The sequence below is a fragment of the Babylonia areolata genome, chromosome 27 (genome assembly GCF_041734735.1).
Source record: "Babylonia areolata isolate BAREFJ2019XMU chromosome 27, ASM4173473v1, whole genome shotgun sequence".
In the NCBI taxonomy this organism is placed as follows: Eukaryota; Metazoa; Mollusca; class Gastropoda; order Neogastropoda; family Buccinidae; genus Babylonia; species Babylonia areolata.
Window position 1 is genome coordinate 26,199,725 of NC_134902.1, and position 12,500 is coordinate 26,212,224.

The 12,500-nt window shown below is 44.7% G+C and overlaps 1 protein-coding gene across 3 annotated transcripts in view; it reads right to left on the bottom strand.

Moving 5' to 3' along the window:
• Positions 1-2,604: 2,604 nt before the first annotated feature.
• Positions 2,605-12,500, bottom strand: part of LOC143301022 (uncharacterized) — a 22,523-nt gene continuing 12,627 nt past the window's right edge. For 2 of the 3 annotated variants that reach the window (XM_076615016.1, XM_076615019.1), the window contains 5 exons: positions 9,074-9,339; positions 7,363-7,813; positions 5,993-6,101; positions 4,653-4,750; positions 2,605-3,473 (listed from right to left, as the gene is read on the bottom strand). In XM_076615016.1, coding sequence (XP_076471131.1) covers positions 2,959-3,473; positions 4,653-4,750; positions 5,993-6,101; positions 7,363-7,813; positions 9,074-9,339 — 1,439 coding nt within the window. In that variant the 3' untranslated portion in view covers positions 2,605-2,958. The remainder of the gene's footprint in view (positions 3,474-4,652; positions 4,751-5,992; positions 6,102-7,362; positions 7,814-9,073; positions 9,340-12,500) is intronic. The other variant, XM_076615020.1, reaches the window with a different exon arrangement.

A 12,500-nucleotide genomic window follows, 5' to 3' on the forward strand; every position in this document is an offset into this window, starting at 1 on the left:
CCCTGTCTCTATGTGTCCGTGTCTCTATGTGTCCCTGTCTGTATGTGTCCCTGTCTCTATGTGTCCCTGTCTCTGTGTGTCACTGTCTCTATGTGTCCATGTCTCTGCGTGTCCCTGTCTCTATGTGTCCCTGTCACGATGTGTCTCCGTTTCTGTGTTTCCCTGTCTCTATGTATGTCCCGGTCTCTATGTGTCCCTGTCTCTGTGTGTCCGTGTCTCTATGTGTCCCTGTCTGTATGTGTCCCTGTCTCTATGTGTCCCTGTCTCTGTGTGTCACTGTCTCTATGTGTCCATGTCTCCGCGTGTCCCTGTCTCTATGTGTCCCTGTCACCATGTGTCTCCATCTCTGTGTGTCCCTGTCTCTATGTGTCCCTGTCTCTGTGTGTCCGTGTCTCTATGTGTCCCTGTCTGTATGTGTCCATGTCTCTGTGTGTCAGTCTCTATGTGTCCATGTCTCTATGTGTCAATCTATCTGTGTGTCCCTGTCTCTATGTGTCCATGTCTCTGTGTGTCCCTGTCTCTATGTGTCACTGTCTCTGTGTGACACTGTCTCTACGTGTCCATGTCTCTATGTGTCCCTGTCTCTGTGTGTCCCTGTCTCTATGTGTCCATGTCTCTGTGTGTCCCTGTCTCTATGTGTCACTGTCTCTGTGTGACACTGTCTCTACGTGTCCATGTCTCTGTGTGTCCATGTCTCAAAGTGTCCCTGTCTCTATGTGTCCCTGTCACCATGTGTCCATGTCTCAAAGTGTCCCTGTCTCTGTGTGTCACTATGAGTCCCTGTCTCTATGTGTCCCTATCTCAATGTGTCCCTGTCTCTTTGTGTCCCTGTCCCTGTGTGTCCCTGTCTCTGTGTGTCCCTGTCTCTGTGTGTCCCTGACTCTATGTGTCCATGTCTCTATGTGTCCCTGTGTCTGTGTGTCAATGTCTCTATCTGTCCCTGTCTCTATCTGTCCCTGTCTCTGTGTGTCCCTGTCTCTGTGTGTCCCTGACTCTATGTGTCCATCTCTCTATGTGTCCATCTCTCTATGTGTCCCTGTCTCTGTGTGTCCCTGTCTCTATGTGTGTCCCTGTCTCTATGTGTCACTGTCTGTGTGTCCCTGTCTGTGTATCCTTCTCTATGTGTCCCTGTCTCAATGTGTCCCTGTCTCTATGTGTCCCTGTCTCTGTGTGTCCCTGTCTCTGTGTGTCCCTGTATCTGTGTGTCCCTGTCTCTATGTGGCCCCGTCTCAATGTGTCCCTATCTCTATGTGTCCCTGTCTCTGTGTGTCCCTGTGTCTATGTGTCCCTGACTCTGTGTGTCCCTGACTCTATGTGTCCATGTCTCTTTGTGTCCCTGTATCTGTGTGTCAATGTCTCTGTGTGTCCCTGTGTCTATGTGTCCCTATCACCATGTGTCCCTGTCTCTGTGCGTCCCTGTCTCTATGTTTGTCCCTGTCTCTATGTGTCACTGTCTGTGTGTCCCTGTTTGTGTGTTCCTGTCTCTATGTGTCCCTGTCTCTATGTGTCCCAGTCTCTACGTGTCCCTGTCTCTATGTGTCCCTGTCTCTATGTGTCTCTGTCTCAATGTGTCTCTGTCTTTATGTGACCCTGTCTCAATGTGTCCCTGTTTCTATGCGACCCTGTCTCTATGTGTCCCTGTCTTTATGTGTCCTTGTCTCAATGTGTCCCTGTCTCTATGTGTCTCTGTCTCTATGTGTCCCTGTCTCTATGTGTTTCTGTCTTTATGTGTCCCTGTCTCTATGTACCCCTGTCTCTATGTGTCCCCGTATGAATGTGTCCCTGCCTCTATGCGTTCCTGTCTCTGTGTGTCCCCGTCTATGTGTGTCCCTGTCTCTGCGTGTCCCTGTCTCTGCGTGTCCCTGTCTCTGTGTGTCTCCATCTATGTGTGTCCCTGTCTCTGCGTGCCCCTGTCTGTATGTGTCCCTGTCTCTGCGTGTCCCTGTCTCTATGTGTCCCCGTCTATGTGTGTCCCTGACTCTATGTTTTCCCGTCTATGTGCGTCCCTGTCTCTGCGTGTCCCTGTCTCTATGTGTCCTTGTCCGTGTGTGTCCCTGTCTCTACGTGTCCCTGTCTCTGTGTGTCCCTGTCTGTATGTGTCCCTGTCTCTGCGTGTCCCTGTCTCTGTGTGTCTCCGTCTATGTGTGTCCATGTCTCTGTGTGTCCCTGTCTCTGTGTGTCCATGTCTCTATGTGCCCCTGTCTCTGTGTGTCCCTATGTGTGTCCCTGTCTCTATCTGTCTCTGTCTCTATGTGCCCTATATTTATGTACCCCTGTTTCTGTGTCTCAGTTCTACGTGTCCCTAAAACAGAAGTAATTCTTCCCTGCCTGTTCTGTCTTTAAGAAGGATCAGGCTTTTGTGATCTATCGTATTCAACATTGTAATGTACCTTTTCTTGAACAAAAATACAAGAAATATCATCAAAAGTGGAACTCCCACATCACCATCCCCCCACCCAACCCTCAAAGAAAGAGAGAGAGAGAGAGAGAGAGAGAGAGAGAGAGAGAGAGAGAGAGAGAGAGAGAGAGAGAGAGAGAGAGAGAGAGAGAGAGAGAGAGAAGGAAAGCAAAACAAAAATATCAGTGCAAAGAGTGATCAGCTCTAGCTCGTCGCTACAAAACATGTTGACTTGGAGCAAGGCTAAATGAAAATAATGATGTACAAAAACGTGTCTGTGCGGGTTTCGGTTTGTTTGTTTTTTGGTTGTTGTTTTTTTTGTTTGTTTGTTTTGGTTTTTTGTTTGTTTGTTTTTTGTTTGTTTGTTTGCTTTTGCTTTGTTTTGTTTTTGGGGGTGGGGGATTTTTTGACACACGAAGACGGAACCAATGACTCAAAGTACCCAATTTATCCTCGGCTCGACTTGGCATGCAGTCCAGTTTTTGTGGATAACATTTTCAACGAGTACGCTGCTGTGGGTCGTTGGCTTTGAGCTTGCGGGGGTCGGTGCGCCCCGCGGATCAGTGAATGTGAGAGTAGACCTGGTCCAGGATGACGGGCGGCTCCCTGTCTCTCTGGACATGGCTGTACACGTCCCTCTCCCCGCCCCCCACGTGGTCATACAGTCTGCATCCACCACTCTCCTTCTCCCCGGCCAGCGCCGTCTTCTTCCCGGCCAGGCCCAGGCGGCTGTACTCGTCCTCTGCACCCCCCCTGGCGGCCAGGTAGCTGCTGCCCGCCGCTGGAACGGCTCCTGGTGGGGCGTGGTCTTCCCAAGGAAGGTGGTAGTGCCCGTCATCAGGAACGTGCTGCCCCTCTCGGGGGCCGGCGACGCGCGCGCCCTCAGGGCCGTGGCGCTGTCCAACGAGGTCAACGACGTGGTATTCCCCGCCGTCCTCAGGACCGGGCTGTATCCCCCCAGTGCCCGCAGGTCGGGTCGGAGAGGTGCCGCGGCGGCCAGTCTCCGCAGCTCTGTGTCGTCCTCCCTCTGGCGGCGCGTCGTTTCCTCTTCCGGCCGTTTCTGATTGGCCGTTTGCTGAGTGACAGGAAACAGTGTGCGATGACTGTTTCTATCATCTCTCTCTCTCTCTCTCTCTCTCTCTCTCTCTCTCTCTCTCTCTCTCTCTCTCTCTCTCTCTCTGTTTTTGAAACCTGCTAAAAAGACTGACAGACTGGAGTGGAGAGTTGGCCTAGCGTTAAGCGTCCGCCTGGGACACGAGAGAATCTGATCGCACTGGTTCGGATCCCATAGTAGCCAGTATATTCTCTCCCTCCACTAGACCTCGAGCGGTGGTCTGGAAGCTAGCCGTTCGGATAATACGATAAACCGAAGTCCCGTGTGGAGCATGCATTTAGCGCCAGTAAAAGAACCCGCGGCAACAAAATGGTTGTTCCTGGCAAAAATCTGTCGAAAAGTCCACTTCGATAAGAAAACAAAAAATAAATGTGCAGAGAGAGGGAAAAATAAAACATGGGTGGCGCTCTGAGTGTAGCAACGCACTTTCCCTGGAAAGAGCAGCCCGAATTTCACACAAAGAATTATGTTGTGACATTAAGAGTAATGCAATACAATACAATACAACACAACACAATACAATACAATACAACACAACACAACACATTATCATACAATACAATACAATACCATACCATACCATTCAATACAATACAATACAATACAATACGACACAACACAATACAATACAACACAACACAATACCATACGATACGATACAATACAATACAATACAATATCATACAACACAATACAATACAATACAATATCATGCAATACAATACCATACCATACAATACAACACAACACGACACAACACAATACAACACAACACAACACAATACAATACAATATAATACAACACAATACAACACAATACAATACAATACAATACAACACAAAGCAATACAACACAATGCAATACAACACAACACAATACAATAGGCTGGCATACAAGACAAACACTGCAAGACACGCACACGAGCACGCACATTATGGAGACATGTAGTTACAGACAACACACAAGAAGCAAAACAGAAGGGAGAGGTAAGGTAAAAACGAACACCTGGGTAAAACGGTTCATATCACCGTTTGATTTAGTGGACTATTACAACCAGTTATACACACATACACACCAACACACACACACACACACACACACACACACACACACACACACACACACACACACACACACACCTGATCCGCCCTCCATACTGGCAGGGTCAGGGGCCGTAACCACGTCACGCTGTGACAAGGAAACCATGGCAACTGGCTGAGAGCTGGAGTCTTTGGGTCTGTTAACAGGCACAGGAGAATGGAACATGTCAGACAGCCCGTCTTCGTTCACGTCTCTCTTCCTGTCTGTCTGTCTGTCTGTAGTCTGTCTGTGTGCCTATGTGTCTGTCTGCCTGTCTGTCTGTTTTCTGTTTCTCTTGATTCAGATTCCATAAATTTGCTTTCGGATACGATCTGTGATACACACTTATTTCGTTATTTCCAGGTCTTTTTATCTTTTGAAACTGGTCTTACTAAACAAACAAATAAATAAATAAATGAATAAATGAGTGAATAGATAATCAAACAGACCAAAAAAAAAAAAAAAAAGTAAATAATTGAGAAAGTAAAACAACAACATCAACAGCAGACAAATCATCGGAAGAAAAGAAAAGATATGTTGGTCTCTTTTGATGCTCGGAATGCATATTAGATGAAGGAGTTAGAAATGAAAGAGTGCCCCCCTCCCCACCTTCCCCCTCCCCCTCTCTCTCTCTCTCTCTCTCTCTCTCTCTCTCTCTCTCTCTCTTTTCGGGACATGAAGTATGTGACTGATACCCCATTCATCAGCGTCCTCTTTTTTGATAGCACTCTCTGTCTTTTCAACCACTTCCATTTCACAAACGCTCTCTCTCTTCCTCCTCCTCTCCTCCCCCTCTCACCCCTCTGTCTGTCTGTCTCTCCCTTTACGCGCTTCCTCCAATTCCAACTCACAGGTGTTTCTGGGCCACAACGAAACCTGTGTCAGGGTCAGGGTCATGGTCATGATCAGGGTCAGGGTCAAGCTCTCTCTCTCTCTCTCTCTCTCTCTCTCTCTCTCTCACTCACTCTCTCACTCCGTTCTCCCCAATCTGTCACTCATTCTTTCCTCTCTGCCTTCCCCCTCTCTCTCTCGCTCTCTCTCACTCACTCCACTCTCCCCACTCTGTCACTCATTCTCTCTCTCTCCCTCTCTCTCTCCCTCTCTCTCTCTCTCTCTCTCACTCACTCACTCACTCACTCTCTCACTCCACTCTCCCCACTCTGCCACTCATTCTTTCCTCTCTGCCTCTCTCTCTCTCTCTCTCACTCTCTCACTCCACTCTCCCCACTCTGTCACTCATTCTTTCCTCTCTGCCTCTCCCCCCCTCCCCCCCCCCCCCTCCCCACTCCCCCCCCCCCCCGCTCTCTCTCTCTCTCTCTCTCTCTCTCTCTCTCTCTCTCTCTCTCTCTCCCTCTCTTTGTCTTTCCCTGGTCACCCAATGACGAGTAAGACCGATCACCTGAACCAAAACATCTTCTTGCGTTTGGCCACGAACAGGAACACTCCCACAGCGACGATGACGACGACAGCGACGACTGCCCCGATGATGATTCCTGTGCAGCTGTCATCTGTACAACACGATAGTGATGTGGAAAGATGAAAGAGGCTGAAGAAGAAGAAGAAGAAGAAGAAGAAGAAGAAGAAGAAGAAGAAGAAGAAGAAGAAGAAGAAGAAGAAGAAACAGGAGGAGGAGGAGGAGAAGAAGAAGAGCAATAGTAACAACAACAACAGCAGCAACAACAACAACAACAGGAGCAACAACAACAACAAGAAGGTGGAGGAGGAGGGAGGGACTGAGATAGAGGAGAAAAAGGGGCGGAACAAGAGGTGGGTTGAGAGAAAAAGAAGAACAAGGAGGAGGCAATGACAAAGACAGTAAGGAGGAGAACGAAGGGAAAGTTTTGAAGCAGGGGGAACGCTCACATCATTGTTACATTAATTCTGCCTACACATTGTCAACCCCACCACGACCAAGATAGACAGACAGGCAGATAGACAGATAGATAGATAGATAGATAGATAGAGAGAGAGAGAGAGATAAATAGACAGATAGATAGAGAGATAGACAGATAGATAGATAGATAGAGAGAGAGAGATAGATAGAGATAGATAGATAGATAGATAGAGATAGAGAGAGAGAGAGATAGAGAGAGAGAGAGAGAGATAGACAGACAGGCAGATAGAAAGAAAAAAAGAAAGAAAGAAAGATAGATAGATAGATAGATAGATAGATAGATAGATAGATAGATAGATAGATAGATAGATAGAGTGTTGGCCTAGTGGTAACGTGTCCGCCTACAAAGCCAGAGATTCTGAGCGCACCGGTTCGAATCACACAGTCAACAGTATTTTCTCACCCTCCACTAGACCTCGAGTGGTGGTCTGGACACTAGTCATTCGGATGAGACGATAAGCCGAGGTCCCGTGTGAATCATGCACTTAGCGCACGAAAAGGAACCCGAAACAACAAAAGGGTTGTCTTTAGCAAAATTCTGTAGAAAAGAATCGACTTCGATAGAAAAAAAACAAATAAAATTGCAGGCAGGAAAAAAATACAATAATACAACAACAGATACAACAACAAACACACAGAAATATACCTGCCCATGCACCTAATTCAAGAACCACCCACACCCATCCATCTGCCCCCCCCCCCCCCCCCCTCCCCCAAGCCCCATACATGCACATGCGTATGAAAATTCACACGCACATACACATGCGCGCGTTCATGCACACACACGCACAGACAGAGACGGGAACAAAGTGATAAACAGAGAGACAGACAGTGACAGACAGACAGTGAGACAGACAGAGAGACAAATAACGTACCAGGTAGCTCACCAGACGCAGCAGTAACAGGCATGTCAGATGTCTTGGAGGACATTGAAGAACTCTGCTCGCTTCCAGCCGCTGATGATGATGGTGGGGATGGAGATGGTGATGGTCTCTTCGAAACTGAAGGTCTTGTGGGCCTTGATCGCCGTGTTGCCGGAGCGGCCGTCGATGGTTTCTTAGTATTCAGTGAAGTGACGGTGATCAACGGTCGGCCGATGAACGGTCGTGATGTGCTGGTGGTTGGTGCTTTTGAGGTGGTGGTGGTTGGTGCTTTTGGGGTGATTCTGGCTGGTGGTTTTACGTTGACAGCTGATTTACGGACCGCAGCAGCTGGAGGCATGACAGAACAGTTGTTTTTTTCGTAGGTGATGTCGGAAACAATAACGGAACTGACCGCTGCTGGGTCAAGAACAAGATGCCGGGGTTTCTCCACTTGCAAGAGAATCTGAGAAATGAAAAATAGCGGGGGTCTGCATGAGAAAGTACAGAACCATTCAAATATAACTACAAGAACTAAGAAGACAATGGGCGTGCAATTGTATCAGAAGAAACACAACAACATATATCACAGTTCCATAAAAAAAAAAAAAAAGCGTCAAACAAAAACGTCAAAACGGCCACTTTTGCAAGACGTTGGTCACATGTCTGTCACCCGTGTCGTGTTTCTTGTTCAGTTTTCACAATGGCGGACGTTTTGAAAGAACAGCATTCACGCTTATATTGGATGCTGGCTGTAAATTCAAACTGTACGCAGCTTCTTCACCACCACTCGCATCATCCACAATGTGAGCTCGACAAGCAGCGAACAGTGGGAACAAAGGCCCTGTACTGTGATAAGTTCACTGTTTTCCGTACATCACTGGTATCGAGGTGGTAGTGAGTCATATTGTGCAATAATGTGATAGCGAGCTCCTTCAAAAGACAATTAAGTAGAAAAAGTAAGAAAGAAAGCAAAAGAGAAAGAAAGAAAAAAGAAGCAAACAAATAAAGAAAGAGAACGAAAGAAAGTAAAAAAAAAAGAAAGAAAGAAAACAGAGAGAAAAAAAGAAAAGAAAATATACCGAAGATGTCAACAACTTTCAGCTGATATTGGCTGTCTTGCCATTTTTTCTATGATATACAAGAAAACAATTAAACATAAAAACCAAGTAAATGAAATCATAGCCGACATACTAATTATTTCTCTGCCATTTTTCTTTAAAAAATAATAAATCGGGGTTTTTATATCTGATACAACTTCATAGAATGCTTCATCTTGGAACTACGGTGGTCTGGCCTGACGCCAGAACCCACCAACCGTGCGGGGTTGCTTTACCTTAAATTGAGGTCATCTGATAAGAAACAAATGCCATGCCACATCCAGTCGGGCTAGTTTTGTTGGGGGGTTTTTTCAACAGCTTACAGACAGACCCTGATGATTTCTTCTTGCATTCCTATATTATGAGCTATGATTTCCGTAAGCATAACTGCGTTACTTTCTCTAGCTTCCCTGAAATGTACAGTGGCTGAGACAAACATTTATAAGCCCCGATCTTGACTTGTAAGACGCCTTACCATGACCTCTGCAGTGGCACTGACAGGAGCTAGACGTTCAAGCTCCTCACAGACCACACTACACTGCGCTACTCCCTCGACTTACTTTGAATTTAGTTTGTTGTGGTTTTGACATCAGAACACACTGCCCTTGGTTCATCTGCCGCCTTACCCTAAAATCAGCAGTCGTTTGGACAGGAGCGTTAGCCTCATAGATGCCTCCAGTGTTGCTTTTCAGTTGCCAAACGGACACGTTGCCCGTGCCCTTCACTTCCAGGACCACAGTCAGCGCGATGCCGCCGCTATACTGATGCACGAACTGGTACTCGAAACTGAGACAGTGCACCGAGCTTTCCGTGGAGCAGATGAGCGGACTCTGCAGGACTCCATGGTGGAACTTGTCGGTTGAAAATTGTGCACTGCTCACAGTTGTTTCGGCTAAAGGAAAATTAAAAGCCACGAAATAGCAATGCTGGCAAACACACACACACACACACACACACACACACACACACACACACACACACACGCACACACACACACACACACAAACACAGACTCTCACACACACACACACACACACACACACACACACACACACACACACGCGCGCGCGCGCGCGCGCGCGCGCGAGAACACCAGAAGTGGAACAAACATCCAAACAACTTCCTTCTTTTGGAAATGAATTTATATAGAGCCTTTTTTAACGCACTTGTGTAAACAAAGTGAGTCTATGTTATAACCCGGTGTTTGGATGTCTGTGCCAGTGAGTCTTTTTGCCTGTCTGTCTGTCTGTATGTATGTATGTGTGTGTGTGTGTGTGTGTGTGTGTGTGTGTGTGTGTGTGTGTGTGTGTGTGTGTGTGTGTGTGTGTGTGTGTGTCCATGGTGAAATATAACATTGCCATTTTCTCTTGAAATACTTTGTCTTCCAATACCATATTTGGCTCAAACATAGTGGGAAAAAAAATCTTCACAGTCATACCAACAATAGATTGTATTCCTCCCGAATTCAGCCGCATTTTCGGATCGTTAACGGTTTATTTCGTTGAGGCTCGTTCCGGATTTTGAAAAACGCCATTTACTGCTTTCCAGTTTCCGGAACGAAGACGATGCATGGTAAGAAGACGGCATGACATTGTTTTTCTTGTTCGCAATTATAAGAAAATAAATACAAATTAAGGACAGAATACATACAGTGACACTTACAACACCATCGATGTGTTTACCGCATATGAATATTCCAAAGGGGATACTGAATCAACTGGAATGAAGATAATAGAAAAATCAAATCAAACATTTCTTTTAATTTCGGTCAACCTGTTGTCGGACTGGTTTGTGCAGATGTATAGATGTTGCAGTGTGCCTGAGGCGATGAAATTCTTGAATAATCGAGATATGTCAAGAAAACATGATTTAAATGGTGTTATGACCTCAAATACAATACTATTTTTATCATGCTAGATTTGGTCGACGTAAGATGCGACATAGCGTTGGGGATTAGTACTACTTGTTTCTGAACAGAACATCCGTGGTTCGATACCATCAGCACGCCTGATTTTATATACATTTTTTACGCTTATTATATTTAATACAGGACACATTTTTAACGATTTTGTTTCTCTTTTGTTTTTTGTTTGTTCTCATGATTCCTTTACTGGATATAGCGCGTGTCACAAGTGAGTTTTGATGGCCTTGCCTCTCTTGTTGTATTAGTATATGAAATAAGACAGGCAAGGCATTCAAGACTCTTGTGATATGCACTTTATACAGTCAAGGAATGATGAGAAAAAACATGTTTGAAAATCGATTAAAGAAAAATGTGTCCTGTATTATAATCTTGGGAAAAAGAAGAGAGACATTTGTGGATTTGAAATGCGTTCAGGTACAACGCTAAAACGTATCCGCCATTGAGCAATCAAAATTGATATTCAAACTCATTTTTTAGCGCGACAAACTGATTACTTTATTCGAGGTAATAACACCGTTAAAATCATTGCATTTTATGTGTCTCGATTCGTTAAGAAATTCTTTTCAGTCCGCGGTAAAAGAGACGTTGTCATCGCCTTATGCACACCACAACATGTAGCCTTTTTCTCCTACGCAAACTAGTGTACACCAGGCTCACCGACGGTGCCGTGGCTTCAATTTTTCTTATTATGTTCATTCAAATCAGTTCAGTATCCACTGTAAATTATTCATACGCAGTAAACATGTTGATGGCGTAGTTAGTGTCACTTTTTGTGTTCTGTCTAGAATTTGTATTTCCTTTATTTCTTCTTTAATTGCGAAAAGAAAAAAAAACAAAAACGATGTCATGTCGTCTTCAAACCCAAAAATATATTCTGGAAACTGGGAATAGCCTTATTATGGTTTTCTGGATCAGCAGTCTCAAAGAAATAAAGAGTCTCAAAGAAATAAACTGGCTATGGTCTGGAAATACGGCCTAATACGGAAGACTTAAAACTATTAATGGTATGACTGTTAACATTATTTTCCCACTATGTTTAAACCAAATTTGGTATGAGCAGACAATACATTTACAGAGAAAACGAATTTGTTTACCACGGACACACACAGACACAGACACACACAGACACACAGACACAGACACAGACACAGACACACACACACACACACACACACACACATCAGTTTATTACACTGGCTCACTTTGTTTACACAAGTGAAGGATGTCTGTCTCTTTGTTTCTGTTTCTGTTTCTCTCTCTGTGTCTCTGTCTATCTACCTATCTATCTATCTATCTATCTATCTATATATATATATATATATATATATATATGTGTGTGTGTGTGTGTGTGTGTGTGTGTGTGTGTGTGTGTGTGTGTGTGTGTGTGTGTGTGTGTGTGTGTGTGTGTGTGTGTGTACTATCTTATAAATGGGAGGAAGAAAAATATACTATAGTTTTGATATGACGGAAAGTATACACACTTAGGCTCTTATGAACGAGGCACTGGATTTGATTGATTCTGATATAAATCTGGCTTGTGCAATTTCCACGAGTGCTTCAGGAATGCTGGTTCGTGTATGAAAAGAAACTGAAGGAGAGAAACTCAAAGCTTGATTTAATCTCGAATGTAGACAGACCATAACAGCACTGAGAAGGGATCAGCACAATAGTTGCAAGTTTCGTAAGAATCAATTTTGTTTTATGTAGTCAAATTTACAACTAATGGGAGTTCTTCTTTTCATGAGGATTCACTTGACTGTGTATAAATTGTCATGATGGCATCATTCATAACTCCCCGAGCCAAGCTATATTTGAGGACGAAGTGAAAACTGAAAGCAAAGCATTAAAAAATCAAAAACGCTGCTGGACCAGGTTGTATGATAGGCGAATTATATTATCATTCTTAAAAAGGTATATATGTCATTGTTCCTTTCTTGGTAAAATTGTTCCATCTCATTTTTGATACTGGCTTATAACATGTCTCTGTCGATTGCACATCGCATACATAGAAAAGGAGATAGAAACGTACTTGATAATCATCGGGGAATATCGTTATTAAATATTTCTTAGCAAACTGCGCAGATTTGTTTTGAATAAAGGAATCGCGAAATGGATTGACAAAAACGAAA